We start from the raw sequence: 24,418 nt of genomic DNA on the forward strand, positions 1-24,418 counted from the left end.
GTTTTTGCTACTGCAACCAAAATGGCGCCGCTCAAGTGGCAGCCGGTAGCGGTAGCTCCGTCCACTCTTGCTCGCTTTGTGTTTTTGCTGCTTTTCTGTCTTAATGATTTGTTTTAATGATTCCTAATGATCCCATATACTTTGCTCTGCTTTGTACTTTGTGCTTTTTGCTTTGTTGTTCTGCGGCATTTGCGACTCGGCCCCACCCGTCGCGTGGCTTGGTTTCTTTGTGCTAGTCTACAATGTCTTGTGTGTCTTGTTTTGAAATTTCCTGAATACGGGATGAAATAAAGTTCTAACCTAACCTAACCTAACTAAAAAGACAAAAAGAAAAAATGGATTAAAAAATGCAATTATTGATTTAAAAAGGGGAAAATCAGCAAATACAATACGTATACATCTATAATTATTTGAATTTGATCCTAAAACAGAAAGTCGTCACTCATGATTTACTTTCTCGGGCCGCACAAAATGATGCGGCTGGCCAGATTTGGCCCCCGGGCCGCACAAAATGATGCGGCTGGCCAGATTTGGCCCCCGGGCCGCCACTATGACACCTGTGATTTAGGGCCCAAGTGTATACTACTGTTTAATATTTCTAGACTGTAGGTAGCCTATCTTTTGATCAACAGGGGGCGCTGCCGGGCCGCCTAGAGTGCACCCAGACTGCGCAGAGAGGAGGAAGGAAGAAACAACCGTGCTGGACGTGAAGAGCTGAGATGTAGCGTAGCCCGCTGGGACTTCGTGGTGCCTCTTGCTTGTCACTTTTACAGTGCAGCGTTTGTCCAAATATCTATCGCGAAATGGGAAGAGTCGACTCTATCTTTAATGCGAAGACGCCGTATGAATGTGTCGCGTGATGCGACCGCAAATAGTTGCCTTTGGGGGGAAACCTTTATGTTTTGGGGAGGTTTATACTCGAGAAGCTAGTTGCTAGTGCTGGCTAACGAATCTTGCGGCTACTTGGGACGGATTCTTTGCAAGGATGCTACGATGGATACGTCAGCAGCTGGTAACAATTTTTCAAAGAGAACTCTGATCGTGTTAGCGGCTAACTGCATGTGATAATAATCATTTAAATCGAGGATGAAAGTTGCCGGAAAATTGTGGACGAACTTTAGTTAAACATTTTGCTAGCGGACGTTGCCAAATGTACTGTAACTGATGTCGACTTGTCCAAATGACACCCCCGCAACGTGGTAAAACAAGGAAGCCACATAGCTAGCGAATATTAAATGACATGACAATATGGCAAAACACAACGCGTGAGATCGATTTTGTCTTACGTGTTGAAATGTTTGAGCAGCTAGTTTATTTCAAGGTTGCACAAGTTGAGACAAACTCAAGAGAGGGATACATTTAAACTTTTTCAAAGTCAACTTGAAGTTGGTTCATGTCCAATTGATAAGCCTGCGCCATTTTTTGTTTTGTGCTAATTATTACTTGTGTCAAGACGAAATTGTGAGTGTTCCTTTAATGTAATTATTGATCATAGTTTAGACATGATTCAAGATGGTTCACTACTTGTGTACGGCTAGGTTGGTCTGTTTTCAGTTTTTAACATGACATCTGGGGAGCCTGGCGGATGAGTGTTTCGGGTGTCGGCCTCACAGCTCTGGGGTCCTGGGTTCAAATCCAAGTCCGTCCACCTGTGTGGACTTTGCATGTTATCCTCGAGCCTGCGTGGGTTTCCGCCGGGTACTCCGGTTCCCTCCCACATTCCAAAAAACACGCACGGTAGGCTGATCGGGCACTCTGGATAACATTGCCCCTAGGTATGGGTGGTATGGGTGTGAGCGTGCATGGTTGTCCCTCTCCTTGTCCTCTGCGATCGGCTGGCCACCAATTCAGGGTGTGTCCCGCCTCTGACCCGGAGTCAGCTGGGATAGGCTCCAGAACCCCTAATGACCCTAATGAGAATAAACCGGTTCAGGAAATCGCATCTCATTTTGTGAACTGCTTTATCCCCACTAGTGTAGCAGGGGGTGCTGGAGCATATCCCAGCTGACTTCGGGCCAGAGGCAGGGGACACCCTGATTTGGTGGTCAGCCAATCGCAGGGCACAAGGAGACAAACAACCATTCACGCTCACACTCATACCTAGGGGCAATTTAGAGTGCCCAATCGGCCTACCATGCATGTTTTTGGAATGAGGGAGGAAACCGGAGTACCCGGAGGTAACCCACGGAGGCCTGGAGGAAACCCATGGAGGCCAGGGGAAAACATGCAAACTCCACACAGGTGCACGTGACCTGGATTTGAAGCCAGGACCCCAGAACTTTGAGGCCGATGCGCTAACCACTCGCTCCACCGGCCCGCCTGGTTCAGAAAATGAAACGGGAAAAATCATGACATATGCAAACAAAACGTCAGAGGTCTAACATCAACGACTGCATTAGTACGTAGCACACAATACTTAACAGGTTTTTGTTGTTTTAATTCATTGCAAGCTGTCATCTAAGTATATTCAATATGGCAATGCTTCTGGCTGCTTTTAAATTGGCAAGAATCATATGTGATGATTTGTTGTTGCTTTGTCAGCTTCTGTCTTGAACTTTTAAAGCTAGTACAAAATTGAGCTAAGATAAAAAAAACAGTAATTGTCAGCCTGTTAATTACATTTGAAAGGACAAATGAGATACATTTGTAAAGATTTCATTAGATTTAATTGCATTCATATATATAATTAGTGATCCACCGATAATTGGTCAGGACGATATTTGGAGATTTGACGTATATCATATCGGCTCTTTTTAATCCGGCCGATATGAAGAAATCAATTCAAAACTGGGTTATTATGGCTCAGATGGAGCTGTGCTTCTCCCTCTCTCCCTCTCCCTCTCTCTCTCTCAGTCTCTCTCAGTCTCTCTCTGTCTCTCTCTCTGTCTCTCTCTCTCTCTCTCTCTCTCTCTCTCTCTCTCTCTCTCTCTCTCTCTCTCGCGCGCTCTCTCTCACACATTAATCACAACTAGACTGTAATCATGCTTAGAGTAAAGCTATAAACATCCATTATTCCCCTTGTTCTAAATTTAGTGCCCATCAATTTGTGTAAGAGCATATAATTCTAAACCTATTTAAGACTACAACCATTAAAACAGTAGCGCTTACTTTGATGAAGGCAATTAATTTGTCTTAATTTAAATTTTTTGACTCTTGGTCCCTCTCAAAACTTTGTCGGAAGCTTTGACCTTGTTGCAAATTCATATATTACCTATGTGATAGTTTCCGTTGACAAGAATCCTCATTTAAGCACAAGAATAGAGTTATTAATTGGAAGTCCTCAAATCTACTGTGCAGGATTTTCATTTCATTGGCCTTAGAACTCTGCTAATTATGTGGTGTTAGTGTCTCGAAAGACTTTCAGAACACTTAATTTAAAATATTGTGTACTTGACAGACCTCCTTTGTTAATTGTTTAACCTCCTATGACCTGGTGTCCACATTTGTGGACATCACGTTTTTGGTTGTCAAAGATTGCAATGTTAAATGTTGGACTACAAGGGCCTGGTGTCCACTTATGAAACTACATAATGTAAAAAAGATCATTCTTTTTTTGAGGTCCCAATTAACCTAAATATCAAAGAAAATAAAAATGCATGCCTTGCAAGAGTTTGGGTCTTAGGAAGTTATTGTTTACATCTGGAGAGACTTATGTTAAGCAGCCATTAATAAATATATATATATATATGTATATATATATATATATATATATATATATACATACATATACATACATATATATGTGTATATATATATATATATATACACACATATATATATGCATATGCATATGCATATGTATATGCATATGTATATGCATATGTATGTGTATGTATTTGTATTTGTTGCGCGTTTAAGAAAACATAGACAAATATTTCACACGAGCAGTGGAAAATTTTCACATGCACAGCCATCTGCGCAGAAGATGAAAATGTCTCGAAATAATTGTGATTTTCCTCATTTATTTTTACATCACATAATCAAAATGTTACCTGCCCGTAATTAGCTGCCTGAAAAGAGTACTTGGTTGCCCCAGGCATTCGGGTTAATGTTAACGTTAATGTCGAGCTCTGACTTGGTAATACAGACGCTCCCCTACTTACGAACGCAATTGGTTCCGAGCGATTGTTCATAAGTTGAATTTGTTTGTAAGTTGATTCAGTGCTATATTTTGTATTATTTATGTTTAAGGCCGATATAAGTATATTGAAGGTTTATATAAGTGCATTTGTATGTTTAAGGCTTGTATAAGTAACACGCATTGGTTTGTACTGAAAAAAAAACATTTAATAAAATGGAGAGAATATGTACAGTACTGTAGAGAGAGAGAGATTTATGTATTAGAAACTGGCCAAAAGAAGCACCCTAATGACGATTGCACAGTTTTCTTCTTTTTTTCATCATAAATGATGCGGTAGCACTGTATGGCATCATTCAATTGATTTGCAAACTTTGTGCAATGTTCAATATTTGGGTCCTGCTGCTCGATCTTTCTGTTTATAAATGGTACTGACGGTCGAACGATTCAATGCCCGTGAAACGCTCACCACTCTCACGCGCATCAAGCTTCGTTATTATTGCCACTCGTTTCAAATGAAATGGCTTGCCTCTTCCTTGCAACTCCCTCAATAGAAGCCTTTAGCTTTTTACCAACCATATTCAATATTGGATGCATGAGATATTTAATGATACAAATGAAAAAGGTTCTTTGCACACTGGAGATACATTCACGCACTTCCGCATTGCAACGAAGAAGAAGGTAGATGCTGGGTGAGCTGAGCTCTCACAGCGCCAGGCGTCGGTATTAGCGGCGGAAAGAAGTACTACTCCGAAAAAGGCGAAATACAAAATTGGACTTGCGAACATTTTTGGACTTAAACGCAATTTGCAGACATGTTCATATGCACCGTTGTTCGTAAGTTGAATGTTCGTAAGTAGGGGAGCGTCTGTATATTTAACCTCCTAAGACCCAAACTCTTGCAAGGGATGCATTTTTCTTTTTGATATTTAGGCTAATTGGGACCTCATAAGTGTAAAAACAAAGAATTATCTTTTTACATTATGTTGTTTCTGAGAAAAATAATGTCCACATGTCCCTTGTAGTCCAAAATTTAACATTGTTGTCTTGTCTCATCTCATCTCATTTTCTGAACCACATCCTCCTCATTAGGGTCGTGGGGGATGCTGGAGCTTATCCCAGCTGACTTCGGGCCAGAGGACACCCTGAATCGGTAGCCAGCTGATCGCAGGGCACAAGGAGACGGACAACCATTCACGCTCACACTCATACCCAGGGTCAATTTAGAGTGTCCAATCAGGCTACTATGCATGGAGGAAACCGGAGTACCCGGAGAAAACCCATGCAAACATTCAAACTCCACTCACATGGACCGAGCTGGATTTGAACCCAGGACCCCAGTGCTGTGAGGCCGAAGCATTATACACTCAGCCGCCAGGCCGCCTATTGGCGTCTTGTGACAAACAAAAATTTGATGTCCACACATGTCGAGGTTAAGCACGAAAAGTATGGGTTGTGTTTAATGCTGTATTCAAAGCATATACCCGACACACAAAAATATGGATGGCGGGCTGCAAATGGCCCACGAACCGGACAAATCTGACCAAGACAAAATCCTATGATGCTCTAAGAGTGCTTCTCAAATAGTGTGGTGCGCCCCGCACAAAGCAATGCCAGGGGGGCGCTAAGCAATGCCTGGGAGCATCAGACGTAGAAAAACATACTTTTTTTTTTTTTTACTACAATAAAGTGTAATTGCACATTGACTTGACAAACAGCAAATGAGAAGCACTGTGCTATAGTAATATTTACAGATTTTAACCTTATTAAAATGTTTTATTGATAGATGGCCGTTCCAGTGTTTATTCGATGTAATTTATCCTCACTAGGATCAGGGGTGTCTCTAAGTATTCCCAGCTGACTTTGGGTGAGAGAAAAGCCTGATCGGATCATGGGATACATAAAGTCTCAATTTATTCACAGTTACATTCATTTATTCATACTTGGTTTCGGTTCTGAAAAAAACATCGATCACTATTACACATGTAGGGCAAAGACTCCCATTCTGGCCTATCTTGTGACTAATTTTATCAGCAAGATGATACTATGTCCAACACAAACAACAACCAGACAGTCAATCATTTGTTGTTCAGCACTCGTCAAGACACTCATAGCAGCAACATCAAAGTGATATTGCACAACCTATTTGCTAAAAAAGCACATTTTTTGTGACCGTGACCTTCCAAATGTAGTGTCCTTCAGGGTAGTATAATGACAATAACAACAGTAGTTAGCATCTTTTAAGTTTCTTCGACACAAAATGATCATCAATGGCTAGAACTGAGTTATAGCCACTTGTTGTCAGTGAAAGAAGCAATATTGTAGCCCAGGTAGTGCTGTCACAATTCCTAAATTCAGACTTTGATACGATACCATATCAGAAGCAAAATGAACAACATCTAAAAGAGAAAATATACTAACATAACTTTATCAGAAATCCTGCGATTGGCTGGAAACCTGTTCAGGCTACAACCGCTGAACTGTCCAGAGTTAACTGGGATAGACTCCAGCACCCCACAACCCTTGTGAGGATGGGCTTTACAGAAGATAAAATTATTCATGTATACAGTGAAATAATAGTTGAAATACAGTATTGTGGAACATGTTATTTATCATTGTTGTGTTAGAAGAGTCATGTCTTTTTTTCCTCTGTTAGCGTATTTACTCGCATATAAGCCGCACCCTGAAAATTGCCGTGAAATTTTTGAATGTTACAATTTCTCACGTATAAGCCGCCCTCCTGATTCCCAATTTTCACCTCCATCTTCATGGTTTTAATAGGAGGTACAAATGTGTTACTTTGAAGGGAAAATCTTAAGAAAAATCTTCACAAGTGGTATTTTTGAGATACTGCATGAATCAAAATCACATTATTAGGGTCAATATCATAAGGAAGTTAATATGCCTGTCCTTGTAAATGCTAAATATCAAGTTATTCAATTTGAAAAAAGAAATTAGTCTATCTTGACGAGAACCTAATGCTTTCTAATTACAGTAATTACAATTTTCTTACCAGAAGTTTAAGATGTTGTGGCAGCCATATTGGTTCTAATGTCAAAATATCTCAATTCTTTCGATGGTTCATATTACTCCAATAGTTGTCACTTTCGAACAAGAAATCCAACAAAAAAAACTATTACCGAGTTAGCTTAGCGTTGCGATGTTCTTTGATAGCGCTCATCTACCCAGGTACTCCGGTCAAAATCAAGGCTACTCGCGTCTGGCCAGTCAGAGCACGTTTAACTAGGTTTATACTTAAGCGCCCTAGGTAATATGGCTGCCTGGGATTGAGGTAAGATGGCTGTGCCCCGAGCGAGCAGTCACAGGAACGTGAGTTTTTTCACGTTTTATGCATGATGCGTACGTTTTTTAAAAATGGCATTCATATACGTAAAAATACATTTTGTTTAGCGTTTTATCTGTTAATCTTTTCTAAATTTTGAAATAAATGAAAGTATCGGCTGAATTCGCTTACATCGTAACGTCACGCAGCGGCCATTTTTGTCGTGACGTCATCGTGTCACGGTGCCGTCAATTTGCAGTTTTTTTGCATGTCATGTTTTTCTGCGCATATAAGCCGTCACTCAGTCATCATTTTTTTTGTCCGACAAAAGCGGCTTATATGTGAGTAAATACGGTAAATATTCTCACTTCATATCCATCATCTCCTCTAGGGCTTTGATCCCCCTCATCAAAGTGACACTAGGACAGTTTATGTAGCAAACCGATTCCCCCAGCATGGCCACTACATACCTCAACGTTTTGCTGACAACAGAATTATATCATCAAAGGTACAGTATGTAAATTGTAGGAATGTAGAACGCTTTCTTAAACCGATCTTGTTTGTATGGTGGTGTGATATCTAACAGGTTTGTAGTAGATTGGACAGTTCCATTGCCTGGCTATTTGATGAGATTCTAATTTTTAGGGTTAAGATTCAATTCTGAATTTGATTCCAAACTATTTTTGTTCAAATTTATTTTTCCCATATATTTTCCCACATATTTTTATATTTTAATTCTACTTTTTAAAAATAAAAAAATGATCGATATACATACATTGATATACAGACTACCTTTAAATGTAAACATGTTTTTTCCCTTCCATTTTACTGTATAAGATTTTTCCATATTTTAAAACATGTGTAGCAATTTTCCATGTTAATGTATTACCTGTTCTAAAATTATAGAAATGTAAACCCATGCAAATTATATTTCTAAATTTTATCCATTTTCTGTTTGGCCTTTTTTTCCAAAAATAAGTTAAAGATATCCAGAAAACTTCCAAAACTGCCCAACAACCATTATTGGCTATCACACCCTGTGTTATGTAGTTTAACTATTCAAAAATAGTCAAGTTTTCCAGTAGATAATAGAGTTGATGGTTGTCAGATGATTGCTACGCTGTTTTCACATTTTCTCATTGACATTAATTTTTATTTAATATGTATTTAGTTATTTATATCTAAATTAGAATGTGATGTTACAAAATAGTTTTGTTCCAATATTTCATAAATATTATGCCTTAAGTTGTATTTTTTTCCTCATTTGTTTTGGTGATGTGGTGAATTGCTATGAAGTGAGTTGCAAGCACTGGCCATGTTTCTGCTTCTTTTGTTTATAGCCCAGATATGGGTATTTATGTAGTATATGAGGCATCTGAATTCTTGCATTCATTAGGTCTTTGGCCAGTGTAGTAAGTAAATAAATCCTGACAGTATACAGTTGTTTTTAGGCTTATGCGATTGACTGAACTTTTTTTTATAGCAATCATTTGATTAACAAAGATTATTTTAACCGTTGAAGTTATTCTTTTGCACAGGTGTGTATGCATCAATGTGGTTAAGGATAGAGTTTTGGATGAAGTCTAAGATAACATGGTTACAACACAACAAGCACACATATTCCTGTTGACTACTTACTCTGTTGACTACCGTATTTTCACAACTATAGGGCGCACCGCGACTGAAAGGGCGCTGTCTCAGTTGCGGGTGCAATTTCTGTTTTTTTGCGCTTTAAAAAGGCGATTAGGCTCAATGGACATGCTGCAATGGTCGTGCTAGCATTACACATACGTTAGCATGCATGGTGGAGTATATTTTTAAAAAGGCAACAGGAGCAAAACTGTTTGATTTTTTTTTTTATTGGCCTACAGTCCTAGACTGACTTGCCATGTATCTATATAATTTTTATTGTAATGACACAAATACACAATTTTGTTTTAGTTTAAATGTATGTTCTGAATTCTTTTGTCTGGTCCTGTTACAGTATACAATTTGGAATTTTATCCCGAAGAATCTGTTTGAGCAGTTCAGGAGGATAGCCAACTTTTACTTCCTCATCATCTTTCTTGTTCAGGTAAACACATGCAAGCACACATTCACGAACACACGAACACACGCACACACACACGGGCGCCCTCTATTTTTTGCCTTCCTCATTTTGAGTTAATAGCTTGTCTTTTTGATACAAAAATATACGTCTTATTTGAATGTATCAACATGAATCAGCTACTGATACCATGGTTACCAGTGGGTATAAGATTTGTTTCTATACAGACGCTCCCCTACTTACGAACATTCGAGTTACGAACAACGGTACATACGCACATGTCTGCAAATTGCGTTTATGTCGAAAAATGTTCGTAAGTTCAATTTTGTATTGTGCGCCTTTTTCCGAGTAGTGCTTCTTTCCGCCGCTAATACCGACGCCTGGCGCTGTGAGCGCTCAGCTCACCCAGCATCTACCTTCCTCTGCCCAGTTTGTTGCAATGCGGAAGTGCGTGAACGTATCTCCAGTGCGCAAAGAACCTTTTTCATTTGTATCATTAAATATCTCGTGCATCCATTATTCAATATGGTTGGTGAAAAGCGAAAGGCTGCAAGGAAGAGGCAAGCCATTTCATTTGAAATGAGTGGCAATAATAACGAAGCTTGATGCGCGTGATAAAGTGGTGAGCGTTGCACATGAATACAACTTGAATCGTTCGACCGTCAGTACCATTTATAAACATAAAGATTGAGCAGCAGGACCCAAATACTGAACGTTGCACAAAGTTTGCAAATCAATTGAATGATGCCATACAGTGCTACTTCATCATTTATGATGAAAAAAAGAAAACTGCAATCGTCATTAGATAGCTTCTTTCGGCCAGTTTCTAGTAAATCTCTCTCTCTCTCTCTCTCTCTCTCTCTCTCTCTCTCTCTCTAATGTATGTATACAGTACTGTATGTATTCTCTCCATGTTATTAAATGTTTTTTTTTTCAGTACAAACCAATGTGTGTTACTTATACAAGCCTTAAACATACAAATGCACTTATATAAACCTTCAATATACTTCTATAGGCCTTAAACATAAATTCTAATACAAAATATAGCACTGAGCAACTTACAAACAAATTCAACTTATGAACAATAGCTTGGAACCTAACTCGTTCGTAAGTAGGGGAGCGTCTGTACTAAAAAAATGCTTCCTAACTTTTAGTAAAACATCGGGCTCTACAACCATCCTTGGCATTAGCCCCACATAGGCATCAGTCTGCCTTCCAAGTAATATTTTGCTTACAAATTCTTTATACTGTTCCAAAGAATTCAATTGACTTAATCTAAAATGCTACATTTACTACCACTCAACATGTCAATGAATTTGCTCCATAGAATAAAGAACTTGTTGCATCTTGACGATGTGAAATCTAACATGTTTTTTTTCAAATGAGCTGAGATGGACAACTATATTCTGGCTTTTCAACCACTTTTCATTGTTACACCGTCATCGTGGCTTGTCATCACACTGCAATTTTATGCCATTGTTTTCTGCTTCCAGATGGGAGTAACACTTCTTTAGTGGGAGTTCAATTAACACCCTACATCAAATAATTAAGATGCCAAGTCATTATAAAAAGAACCATGTTCCCAACGAGATCTCGCTAATTGCAAATAAGAGAAAAGCTCTTAAATTTAAATAATAAAGTGCATTTTATTAGGCAAAAAAATATAACTTGGATAGCTTGAAAAATGATAGTTTGTAAATTTACAACATTACCTTGCAAACCCACAATAAAATGGAAAAAAAAAGGAAATGCACCTCTAATATAGATAATTGTATAATTACAATGGCTTAATTGTCTGAGCACATTTACTTTGTCTTTTCAGTTAATGATCGACACCCCTACTTCCCCAGTTACAAGTGGTCTGCCTCTTTTCTTTGTGATCACAGTAACAGCCATTAAACAGGTGAGACCATGTTGCTAGAGACTTCCTTTAATTGTGTTGAAAATACAGAGCTAATGACACAACAGTGCACATAGTAGTTTCCCTAGCCTCTGGAGAATGGGTATACTGGGAATAAGCATGCTCGAGGTAGAGGTTGTGCTTCCATAATTTAGTTGTTATTAAATGGCGACATCTCTGGTGTTGCAATATTCAGGATCAAAAAATGTTCAAATGAGCTTTTGTTAGCAGGTGGATGTTCATGACAGTAGTTAATGTAAATGAGTCAACAAAACAAATTTTGTACAATACCTTTCCCTGCAAATTTGATGTTTTGACGTATTTGTCTCAAAAGGGCTACGAGGACTGGCTGAGACACAAGGCTGACAATGAGGTTAACGGAGCTCCTGTGTTTGTTGTTCGCAGCGGTAGCCTGGTTCAGACAAGATCAAAGAACATCAGGGTATGAAAGCAATTGTCTCATTAGGAAATATCTGACTAGTTTTAAAAATAACTGTAATAAAAAGAGCATTAAAACAGAACAGGGTGTCTTAGAAACCAGACATCTTCAAACCTCCTACCTTAGCAAGTGATAAACACCTTTGGTCTAGTTTTACTTAGAAATTTGTGTCAATGACATGAGCTCCATAGCATAGCCTCCTAACTTCATGTGAGTGATTACGAGAGGCTATAGCTAGTGACTTGTCTGAGGGCATTTAAAGAGGCCTCATTGGATAAAAACATCCACAAATGGTACAATGGGAAACTCTAAGGAGCTCAGCACAGATCTGAAAAAGAGGATCATTGACTTGAACAAGTCAGAAAAGTCGCTTGGAGCCATTTCAAAACAGCTGCAAGAGCAACAGTGCAAATAATTGTAAGTAAGTGCATGGCACTGTTTTGTCACTGCCACGATCAAGAAAAAGGTGCAAGCTGTCACCTGTTACCGAGAGAAATCTGATCAGAAGGGTGAAGAGTCAACCCATTAGCACCAAAAATCAGATCTGCCAAGAATTAGAAGCTGTTGGAACACTGGTACCGGTGCTCTTGCTCCAAAAGTGGCACCTTAAGGCCAGACTAAAGTTTGATGCTGCTCACAAAAATAAGACCTTCTGGGGGAAAGTTCTATGGTCAGAAGAAACAATGGCCACAATGCCCTGCAATATGTTTGGAGGAGAAAAGGTGAGCCCTTTAACCCCTAAACACCATGCCTACTACCATCAAGCATGGTGTTCGTAGTAGTCAAGCACGGTGTTTGTAGTATGATGCTATGGGCCAGTTTTGCTGTCAATGGAACTTTTGCTGTACAGAGAGTCAATGGGACAATGAAGGAGGATTATTACCTTAAAATTCTTCAAGAAAACCTAAAGTCATCAGCTTGAAGGTTGGGTCTTGGGTGTAGTCGGGTCTTCCAACAGGACAAATCAGGGGAGAAATAAGGTTTTAGAAACCATCCCAAAGTCCTGACTTAAACTCTATTGAGAACATGTGGATAATGCTAAAGAAACAAGTCCATTACAGAAAGCCAAAACATTTAACTGAACTGCACCAATTATTTTGAAGAGGAGTGGTCAAAGATTCAACCAGAAACTTGCCAAAAGCTTGTGGATGACCACCAAAAGAACCTTATTGAAGTAGAAATGGCCAAGGGAAAAGTAAACAAATATTGGCATTGCTCTATGTCCCGGATTTACTCGCCTATAGGCCGCATTTGTCAGACAAAAAAATGACTACTGAATCGAGTGTACGGCTTATATGTGCATAAAAAGACGACATGCACGAAACTGCAAGGTGACAAAGACGAAACGCCATAACACCATGAACCCAAAATGCAAGACAATGCGGCCAATTTGGTAATTTATTTCAGAATAGAGAAGAGATAAACAGATAAAAGGCTAAACAAAATTTATTTTGAAGAAAAAATGTATCTTGCATAAAACGTGAAAAAACTCACTTGTGCCTGTCACTGCTCGCTCAGGGCGCCGCCATCTTACCTAGGGCGACACCATTTTACCTAGTTAAACACAGTGGGGGGCATGAATTTCAAACTGACGCCTTCATCTATGTCTGAATCCATCCAACCCTCAAAACTATTGTATGGCTATAAAACCTTTACTGCAGCTACAGCTGCGACAAATAAAAAATGCATCAGTAATAACCTCATATAATTGAAATATTGTTGAGGAATATAGCCATATTTTACTCACCAAATTTTTTTTTATCTGTACACAAAATCCAACCTCCTTTCTTTCCTCCTCCTTTTCTATTGCTATTGAAGCTAATGCTGAAAGTCGAGCCTGTCCTGTCGTATTTCTAGCATACGTTTTTCTTCGATTTAGTGCTGAAAATGTTCGTTCCCGGTTGTGACAGGCTTGCTTGCTTCGGATTTGCCTGACCTTTCTTAATGATGTCCAGCTTTTTTCTCAAAGTCCGTATTGAAAATGGCTTCGACAGTAAATCTGCAAACAAATCAATTTCTTCTCCTTCAGCCATTGTGGGTTGACAAAACCGCTATTAAATCAACACAACAATAAATTCGCTTGTGCAACTCGCTCCAGATACAGTTTGGTAGCTCTGGCTAGTCCACTCTATCACTAGCCAATCATAGTTGGTGAAAGCGATGACGTATCCCAACGCCTGCGAGAAGGCATTGGTGTTGCCAATTCGAGATGATTGGTTAAAGCAACAGTTTTATCGACGCTTGTTTTATCTAGCAGAACCTGCAGAACTGATTGTGAAAGCCTCAACGTAGATTTCTGACCCTGGCAAGAAATAATGGCTGAAATGTGATTAGTTAGATGCTTAAATATGAAAACACATCTGGAAGCACCGCAACCAGGGGAAAAGCAATGAAAGCTGACAGACAATTTGGAATTATTTAATAAGTATTCATGGACAAAACATAATTAACATCAGTCTGTGATTCAGATATTTTTTTAGGCCAATAGAGAAGGCCTTGCAGGCCCAGACGGTCCACCACTGGTTAAACGTGCTCCGACTGGTCAGACACGAGTAGCCTGTGTTTGTAGCTTTTACCATGTCAGCTTTTTCCATGTCCCAATATTTGTCAACGCTGATCGAAGGTCTTGCAGTCGATCGTTAAAATATCAGGCTTGATACCTGTATAATGTGTATCACATGTTATTATTGCACCCAGACACTTGGTGAACACTATACCGCTACGGACACAGTTGCTGGTTGTGTTTACGACACTTCCTTTTTGAAAGGAAATGATTATACATTTGTGATTGTGGGGAAAAAAAACAAAGTTCCGCTTTAGTTTTTTTCTTTTTATTTCTTGTTCGAAAGTGACAACTATTGCAGTAATATGAACCATTGAAAAAAATCAAGATATTTTGACATTAGAAGCAATTTGGTCGCCACAACATCTTAAACTTTTGGTAATAAAATTGTAATTTCTGTCATTAAAAAACATCAGCTTCTCATCAAGATCGACTTATTTCTTTTTTCAAATTGAATAATTTGATGTTTTGCATTCACAAAGACAGGCATATTAACTTCCTTATGATATTTTAAGGGTGCGGCTTATACACGTGGGCGGCTTAAATGGGAGTAGATACAGTATAATTTTGATCCAGCTTATTTGGTCATTTTCAGTTTACCCATAATAAAATCATAAAATAATCAAACTTCATGATTTTGTTGTTGTTGAAGTATCAGTTCCAATTATTCTATCAGGAAAAAAAATGATAAATGGGTTTGAAAACATGAAAAAAAAATGCCTAGATGACCCATCCTTAACCACCTGTATGTACAATGCATACATCCATTTCACATTTATTTTTACTGAATTAGTGCATGCAGGTGCCAATATGTTTCTGTTCTCCATCCTATATTTACAGGTGGGGGATATTGTACGTGTGGCCAAAGATGAGACATTTCCAGCTGATTTGGTGTTGCTATCATCAGATCGGTCAGAGGGCACCTGTCACATTACCACTGCCAGCCTTGATGGAGAGACTAATCTCAAAGTGTGTAAATGTGTATGTAGACTTTAAGCGAAATTCATGTTAAAGAATATCGCTGAAAAATGCAGTAAATATTTGTGTTGCCCCTGTATCTCACTACCGCATCTGAAGACTAGCTATGTGTATGCACATTGCACATAAAAAGGCATGTAGATATATGCAGACAATTGCAACTTAACTGTGTCCAATAATTCTTGTAGTGGAAGGGAAATGTGAAATTAACCCTTAAATTTTACATAATGGTTCACAAAGTGGAGCCCACAAGTAGCAGCCTAAATCACCTTTAGAAGATAATCACATGACCATATCAATAGGTTATCTTAAAGGGACAAAACACTTTCACAAGCCATTTGAGTAAAGTAAGAAATAATCCTAGAATACAACCACAAAGTGGTGTGCATTACACATTCTTCACGACAGAACCAGGGTAATATTTGGTTATTTTAAACACTGGGTACCCTTGGGGTATAACTTTTCTAATTTGAATATCTTGTCAGAAATAAGATAGTCAGCATACCCTATTTGAAAAGAAGATCCATATGTGTTCTCTGCATGCCCTATTCACAAAGAATTCTCTGTTTTATTGCATCAGAGAAGTAGAATAGCTGCATAACTCATGGAAACAATGTGAAACGCTTCATTAAGCCGGTTGCGTAACTAAACATAGTATTGCACTTTTAAATTACAAGAAAATCATTCTTAACGTGAATATTGGCTGCTTGGAAATGTAGGCACTGTCTTAACCTGAAACTGATTTTGTATGTATGTTTTTAGACACACTACTCTGTGGCAGAAACCTCTATATGTCAGTCCGTATCCCAACTGGAGAATCTGCTTGCTGTGGTGGAGTGTCAGCAACCAGAACCCGACTTATACAGGTAATCTAACAGAAAAACTTTTAAAAATTTTCACTAAACTGATGCTAAAATTCCCGATCCTTTCCAGATTTGTTGGTCGAATAACGGTGACTTACAATGGGGAAGACATTGTCAGGTGAGACCATATTTATTTATTTTATTTGTTTGAATATTTCAAAAGTCACTTTGTTGTTTTGTATTGTTTATTGAAAATTTATTGAACCAACCTAGATGAAATGGAAAAACCCACATTCCCTTAGAATATTTCTGGGAACATATCCTTGACTTGGAATTTTCAGCCATTTAAATAAGTCATGGGTGGTGAACACGTGGCTCTCGAGCCTCATGCAGCTCCTGGCTTTGCTTCTTATTATATTTTGTATATACTGTGGCTCTTTGCCTTCTTTCATGTTTTTCTTATTCTCTCTTAAAACATACTCAAATCCATCAGGGCCCGTTAAAAACAAATAAATTATATTTCAAAAATAATTTGCCATATTGGATGTTTTTTTATGATGCTTCTGATGTAAGGTGTGGCTCTGACTCTCACAGTTTAAGATTTCTGGCTCTTTGTGTCTAAATTGTTCCCCACACCTGCATTAAGTCGATTGTACAGGCGGCCCGGCAGCCGAGTGATAAGTGTGTTGGCATCACAGTTCTTCGGTTGGGCCCTCAATGTGTGGAGTTTGCATGTTCTCCCTGGGCTTGCGTGGGTTTTCTCCGGTTACATCAGTTTCCTCCCACTTCCCAAAAACATGCAGGGTAGACTGGTTGAACATTCTAAATTGCTCCTAGTTATGAGTGTGAGCGTGAATGGTTGTCCATCTCCTTGTGCCCTGCGATTGGCTGGTCCCTCGCCTGGTCCCCGTAGTCACCTGGAATATGCTCCAGCAACCCCCGCAACCAATGTGAGGATAAGAGGTTTACAAAATGAATGAATGCATGAACGAAGTCAATTGTACATCTGTGTTTGGATGTCACCTTTTTCATAGCAATCAAGGCACCATTTGAATTCATGATGCCTGACCAACATCTGACAACATTTCAATAGTTATTGAAGTACATGGGTTTCTGATGCATTTTTCATCCACCCTCAGAACCTGAGGCCTAGTTGCACATACCTTTGTAAGGAACTTCTCATTAAAACAGCCATGGCTTTACCTCAGCATAATATCAGGCTGTTGGTTGTGCTCACAAGTTATTGATTGGTTATCTCAGAACCTACAGGCAAATTAAGTCTGCGATTAATTAGTCCTTTTACAAAGAATCAAAAATCTGGGTCTGAAGATGTAAACCAGGCAGGAAAAGATTTGCATCCTCAACTTCAAAACAATGAAAACACAAGCGGACCACTTCTCCCTGTCTTGTCCATTTAACACTCAGGGGAAAAACTAGATATATAAAAGTATTAAAAAACACTATATATAAACTAAATATACACAATTACGATAAATTAGTTGGTACGTCGGTTCAAGAAAACGGAAGCGATCTTGGATAGGGGCTCTCGAGGACCTGAGTTGGCCGCCCCTGCCGTAGATGTATATTCCAGGTCGACCGTGTTTTATTCAGTAGTTTTGTGTTTCAATCAATCTTTAAATTAAATAAATCCCCAAAAATAATTGTCTTGATGTGCCGTTAATGAGCCTGAATCACAAACAATAAGTCTGCATTAAATTCCTAACCTACAGCAGACCACCCTTTACTGGCTAAAAATCCAACAATTAATTAATCAGCCGGGATACATAAAATTTAAATCGGGCTCTCATAATCAACTGATACTGGCTAATGCTATGTACCTACCAAGTTTCAAGATGATCGGTTCTTGAATTACACTGGAGTAGAATTTATAGGTCAGTGCCACAAGATAATGGGGGCTCGATACACTGGGCCACATAAAACAAAGTTCTCTCGGAATCATAAATTCAATTTATCAATGCTTTAGCACACGGAAAATGTACATATGTGCATGTGCTCTAGTGACTTGCGAATTGTTGTTAAATTGGTCAAACATGGTGCCTTAATTGATATAAAAAGGTAGTTTAGACTAGGGCTGGGCGATTTTAGAACAAAAATACTACATGTCAACAAAACATGAAGCATGCTATTACTTGGATAATAATCTGATGGCTTGTGAGGCAGTCCTAATTGTTTCTTTTTTTTTAACCAGTAAATTGTTTTATTTTTAATTGCCAACATTGGGTGCTTGCTGTCATACCAATGTGAATATTTACATAAAAATGGCTATTGTTATCTTTGATTTCGATTTGTACGTATGCAATTAGTTTTCTTTGAGCATTCCAATTTTTCAACATACATGCTTTTTGCACAGCAACATCTTCGTTTCATAACATTAACAAATTTAATGAACTTGGATTACGATGCAGACACACTCAAAAATAAGTTTAATCTAACCTTACACTAAACTTAATTCTAATTTTGTATTAAAGTTTGATACCTTTCTGCTCCCGGCTGGGTTGGCTGTTTGCCCCGTTTCCACCCTGACTTTCACTATCGATGGGCTGTTTGCTTTTGTATTCCCTTCAAAAGATTCCGCAAATGATGCACACAAATGTCCTCACAATAAGATAACGCACGACCACTTGCCAACGAGAGGTAGTCTTGTATTATCGATCGCTCCGCCAACGGGCGCTAACAGGCTAAGGGGGAAAAATCACTGAAAAAATGCAGCGTTCCGCCCAGTGCTCGCAGAGACATTACAAAGAGGGAGTTGCGACCAGAAACATTACACGAGGGAGTTGCGACCAGAGACATTACATGAGGGAGTTGCGGGGAGAGAGCCAGTGCCCCTGATGTTCCTATGAGCAGCCAACGAGAAGTGATATATACTCCTCGTATTAGCGATCGCTCCGTATTTCGCGCTGAGTGACGGAAAAAAAACACTGAAGAAAATGTAACGCTCCGCCCAGTGCTCGTGCTCGTAGATATCTGTTATACACGAAAGAGATGCGACAAAAAAGACAGTGCGCTAAAATCATAAACAGCCTCTCATGTCTTGGCCACCTGGCGTTCTCGTATCTCGAAATTTGTCTCGTATCTAGAGATAATTATTTGCTCGAAATTTTACTCTTATCTCGAAATGCTCGTATGTCGGGGTGCTCGTATGTCAAGGTACCACTGTATATTTTTGACACAAGTCATAAGATGTTTTAGATGCACTATTTAACACAACTGTTTGAATGTTACTGATTGCCGGTTTACCTCAATAATAGCCCCTAAAGCTTTAGCTTTAACCTGGCTTTGCGTTTGCTTTACGTGGCATCGTTTTTTTTAGCATTTTGTGTGCATAGAATCTTATCAAAAACAATTAACAGCTCATTACTTGACCTTTCACACTGTGTCTGTCTCTGTTTGCCTGTCTGTCCTTCTCTATCTGCTACTGAATTGCCAAAAGCAATAAAACAAAAGCGTTTGTGGATGTCGTGTGAAATAGTGGCTTACTACATGTTTCTCTGAGGTGAAAGAAGAGCTAATGAGTTAAGAGAACAGCTGGGTCAGTCAGTAGACAATGTAAAAAAAACTTAAAAACAATCATGGCTCTGACAATTGCAACATTGTTGTCTGAAATCATGATTTAGATTTGAAATCAATAAATACATCATTATTAGTTAAGGTGTACCACTGACCTCAAATATTTTCAGTTATTATTTTTCCAATTTGTCTTTTATCTACTTTGTTTCAGTTAAATTTTAATTGATCAATACAAACCATGAGTGACTTTTGCAACAAGAAATATCTACAAAGGCATATATGTCTACCAAGCACCTTTCTATATATTAAAACTGAGTAACATTGTTTTCTTGTCAGACCACTTGGTCCTGAAAACCTGTTGCTACGAGGGGCCAGGTTGAAAAATACCAAAGAAATATTCGGTGAGTCTCACTAAGATATTAATTAAAGGCCTTCTTTGGCGTTATCTTTGACCTAAGAGTCAAAGGCAGGGGTTAGGGTAAACCAAGATTTCATAGACACATTGCGATTGTGAACATAACTAATAGTGCTCCGACACTATTTTCTGATGACTGAAGAGTACTGCTGCAAATAGCAAAACAACTAAATGACGCTATTCACCTTAGAAAATTGGGTTGTTATTAAATTTATTGTAGATGCTGAAAGATAGAAGATAAGCATATTAAATGGAAAGGATCATATAGTAATGACACCATGCATCTAGCAGACACATTATAGTGAACCCGTGTTATGTTACTATATGAATTTAAGACCAAATGATTTAAAAAAAACTTGCTACACAATACAAATTTTGAAGAAGAAAACTGAATGCAATGTTTTTGGATTATGAAAAGAAAATATGGCTGGCCAAAGGTTTAACCTGAGAATATCAAGATATCATTTGGACAAAAACTTGATTTTCTATTCCATGGTGTCGCAAAATTATTTTTTGCCCAAACATTTCCACGGTTAGCGGAGAGACCGACACACTCATTCAAAAAGCCAGATATGGCTCCTGAACCATGTTTCGGACCCATGCTATAGGTGAAAGAAATGGACGCAGGCTCGCCATTTCTAGATCGGAATGCTTTCCTTCACAGCTGTGACATAATTCATGTTTCATGTAGTCTCCCATCATCATGTTGTAAAATGCATGGTCTCTGAAAGAGACGGCATCTGGATGGAAGCATATGTTGTTCTCGAACCTGAATATACATTTCTGCATTGACGGTGCCTCTCTGGATGTGCAAGTTGCTCACATAAACTCATCCTCCTCCTACTCAATAATGTTTGCAATAAAACTATTTATAATGGTAGTAGGTCATTCAACACCGGTGAGCATTTGTGTGGATGAACGGCACAGAAGATGAATGGATAGTCACTCAGCAGTTTGTTCTACTTTTCTAGCCTCTTTCTGTCCCAACTATTTTGAGATCCAGTTTGTCGTTTAATTATCAAAAATAAACAAACCACCTTCACAGTCCACTCAATAATTGTAATATCACACCTATTAGCCTAATTTGCTCAAATTGATGTTTCATCACATTTAGCCCTTTTCCACTAAAATAATTTGGTTGCCTGTTCGGGGATCGTTTGAATTACGTGCTTCCTAAAAAACAATTTGAGTTTTGATCAGAAACAATTCAAGTTGCACTGCATTGCTCATTGTTTAGATAACCCACTGCAATGCCACATGATTTATTTTCCATCCAGTGTTGCATTAATTTTTTACCAAGATCTTACATTGATGATGTTGGAGACAGACTGCTGTGAAATCAATTATGTCAAAAGGCTTAGCGAGGGCACATAAAGATTAGATTCTAGTGCAATTGACTAAAACACAATGCTTGTTTCAATTTAACCTTAAAATATTCCCTAGATTGCATGAAATTGTTCTAAGTGAATAATAAAAATTGTGTAATGTTTTACCTTAACACCAAATTAGCAAATTTACAAGTTATTCCCAGGAAACAAAGAAATCTCTCTAGAAATATGGAAACGTGTGAATATACAGAGATACACTTGTTGTCGGTTTTGGAATGTGACTTTTGCCAATAGCAGAAAATCAGGGATCTTACATCAAATGTTCTCCTTATCTCACCCATTCTCCTCATCCAATGCAGTCAACTACTAATGTGTTCTAGGTGTTGCAGTCTATACTGGAATGGAGTCCAAAATGGCGCTCAACTATAAATGCAAGTCTCAGAAACGCTCTGCAGTAGAGAAGTGGGCATTTTCATTCTTAAATTACCTTGAATTATAATTGGCGTATGGATGTTTTAAATAGTTGTGTTGTTCTAAATACATTTTCTTATCAGATCTATGAATACCTTCCTAATCATCTACCTTGGGATACTGCTTTCTGAGGCAGTCCTTAGTACCATTCTGAAGTATGCCTGGCAAGCTGAGAACAAATGGGACGAGCCTTTCTACAACCAAAAGACTGATCAAGAGAAAAATAGCAGCCCGGTAAGTTTTCTCACTTTCCATCATTCAGGAGTAATTGCAATATCAAGTAGAATATTATGCGATGTCCCCTATATTAGCCAAAGTTAATTTCTCTCTTTTACATTTCCACTGGTTTGTGATAAGAAAATGGATGTATTATTAAATAATTTTAAAAATCACTTCCTTTCTTCGTACTTTCTTGGTCCATAATCCCAGTTTTTGTTTCTTGCAGCCAGGTTTACAAGCTATTAGTGAAACAATAGAGAATTGTTTGAATGCCTTTGATAAACTTTGAAAATTTATAATGTGGGAAAAACTGCAACTCTGAAAGTCTTTCACTGCTAGCTAGTTTCCACAGAGACAACTCCACAAGAGCAGACCGATTTCGATCAGTTTGATTGATCACTGTTGGGCCACGGAATATTTGCAGAGCTGGCAACTTCTTCGGAATTTCCGGAGTTTACTCTGGACAACCAACGCAAACTCTGGGACTCTTGACAACCTCCCTAAACTCTGGGATTCCAAAAATTATCACTTAGATTTCTTGTTATAAGCAACCATTTCGGAAAAGTACAAAATTTCAAATTGAAATGCCTCAAAATTCACACCATCGCCAAGGCTTCTGCCATCTTATTTCATCTGCACTGTAAACCGGATGAATTCAGTAACGCCAGTGCATAGTGAATCATCTGAGTAACAACTTCCTACGAATGATTCGTCGTGTGCGACTTCAGTGTGGCAATCGATTGGGAATCGGTTGCGTGGGTAGCTTCTATCACTTGAACATTTTCATGTTTTGTTTTATAAGGGAAGTATTATTTAGGCTGACTAAACCACCAGTCTTTTGTTTTGAAACAAATGCTATCATTTCCGGGGTTGTCCTAAAGGAAGTAGGAGTACAGAGCACTGGTATGTCTTCTCAATATGCCTGCTCGGGGAAAAGCAAAAAATGGATGGCAATTTGGATTAAACTTCTAATGAGAAACCCAGACAGTCGAAGTTTATTGGTTCGTATTGGACAAAATATACCATGTTGAAGCCTTCTCTATTAGGACCGACATTTGCACATTGCACATCATGCAAGTGTGGGTTAGGGACCAGCTGGAAATTTAAATTTGCCAATAAATGATCAACAAATTGTTCACTTTTTATACTTATTTTCAGTATGCTGTACTTTTTAATAGTTTTGCAAAAACACAATATTTCAGTTACTGTAAAAACATGCTAATTACAGTTTGATTTAAATTGTTTTTTTTTTACATTTTATTTTGATTTTGTACGAATCGCATTCAGTCCTGATGAAAACATAAAAGTGGGACAAGGGTACTGTCCTGTGTGGTTCTCTGTGGTGGTCGGGTGGTGTAATTGCAGTTTAAATGGTCCAGTGTGTTATGGGAAATTATTTCAGTCATACATTCTTGTATTCAGAGAGAAAAGCCATAATATTACAAGATCAAAGTTTTAGTTTTCATTATAATTAAGTCATACATTGCAAGTTTAAAATTGTAATTTTCATGAGAAACAAACTAGCATTATGAGATTAGTGAACCAGATGTTGTTTGGTTTCACTTCCCTAGTAAAAAAGTGTACCGTATTTTCACGACTATATGGCGCACCGCATTTAAAGGCGCAGGTGCTATTTCTGTATTTGCCACACACACAGGATGCACCGCATTTAAAGGCGCAGCCAGGCATGGCAAAACATACACCAGCTTAAACATAAGGACACACGCTAAAAACACGTTTTTAAAAAGGCAACGGAAGCATAACTGATTTCGGTTGTACTTTATTTAGCCATTTTACAATGTACTCACGTCATCATCACTCACAAATCCATCAAAGTCCTCATTTTCTGTGTCCGAATTGAACAATTGTCCAAATGAGTCATTGAAAACGCCGGTTTCCTCTGTTCATTGTCAGAGTCACTGTCATTGCCATGTGGCTCCACAGAAATGATGCTGGCTTTGGCAAAAGCTCGAACAACCGTGCAAGCAGACACGTTCGTCCAGGCGGCCACAATCCACTCACAAATAGTAGCTAGCGTAACTAGCCCGGCGCTGCCTGCCACCCTTCGTAAAGCTGTGTTGATGCCGATGTCCAGCGGTTTTCAAGCATCTGTTGTTGGTGCTTTTAACAACCGTGCAAGCAGACACGTTCGTCCAGGCGGCCACAATCCATTCGCAAATACATAGTAGATAGCGTAACTAGCCCGGCGCTGCCTGCCACCCTTCGTAAAGCTGTGTTAATGTCGATGTCCAGCGGTTTTCAAGCATCTGTTGCTAGTGCCTTTAACAACAGTGCAAGCAGACACGTTCATCCAGGCGGCCACAATCCATTCACAAATAGTGGCGTAACAAGCCCGGCGCTTT

At 38.7% G+C, this 24,418-nt stretch overlaps 1 protein-coding gene across 2 annotated transcripts in view; it reads left to right on the forward strand.

The window, feature by feature from the left end:
- Positions 1-643: 643 nt before the first annotated feature.
- Positions 644-24,418, forward strand: part of atp11b (ATPase phospholipid transporting 11B) — a 62,030-nt gene continuing 38,255 nt past the window's right edge. The window contains exons 1-11 of one of the 2 annotated variants that reach the window (XM_077606448.1): positions 644-1,012; positions 7,753-7,869; positions 9,346-9,435; positions 11,231-11,311; positions 11,643-11,750; positions 15,151-15,291; positions 16,051-16,154; positions 16,222-16,269; positions 19,959-20,023; positions 21,746-21,827; positions 21,920-22,070. In XM_077606448.1, the coding sequence (XP_077462574.1) occupies positions 986-1,012; positions 7,753-7,869; positions 9,346-9,435; positions 11,231-11,311; positions 11,643-11,750; positions 15,151-15,291; positions 16,051-16,154; positions 16,222-16,269; positions 19,959-20,023; positions 21,746-21,827; positions 21,920-22,070 (1,014 nt within the window). In that variant the 5' untranslated portion in view covers positions 644-985. The remainder of the gene's footprint in view (positions 1,013-7,752; positions 7,870-9,345; positions 9,436-11,230; positions 11,312-11,642; positions 11,751-15,150; positions 15,292-16,050; positions 16,155-16,221; positions 16,270-19,958; positions 20,024-21,745; positions 21,828-21,919; positions 22,071-24,418) is intronic. The other variant, XM_077606449.1, reaches the window with a different exon arrangement.

Source organism: Stigmatopora argus, chromosome 8, assembly GCF_051989625.1.
Source record: "Stigmatopora argus isolate UIUO_Sarg chromosome 8, RoL_Sarg_1.0, whole genome shotgun sequence".
Lineage (NCBI taxonomy): Eukaryota > Metazoa > Chordata > Actinopteri > Syngnathiformes > Syngnathidae > Stigmatopora > Stigmatopora argus.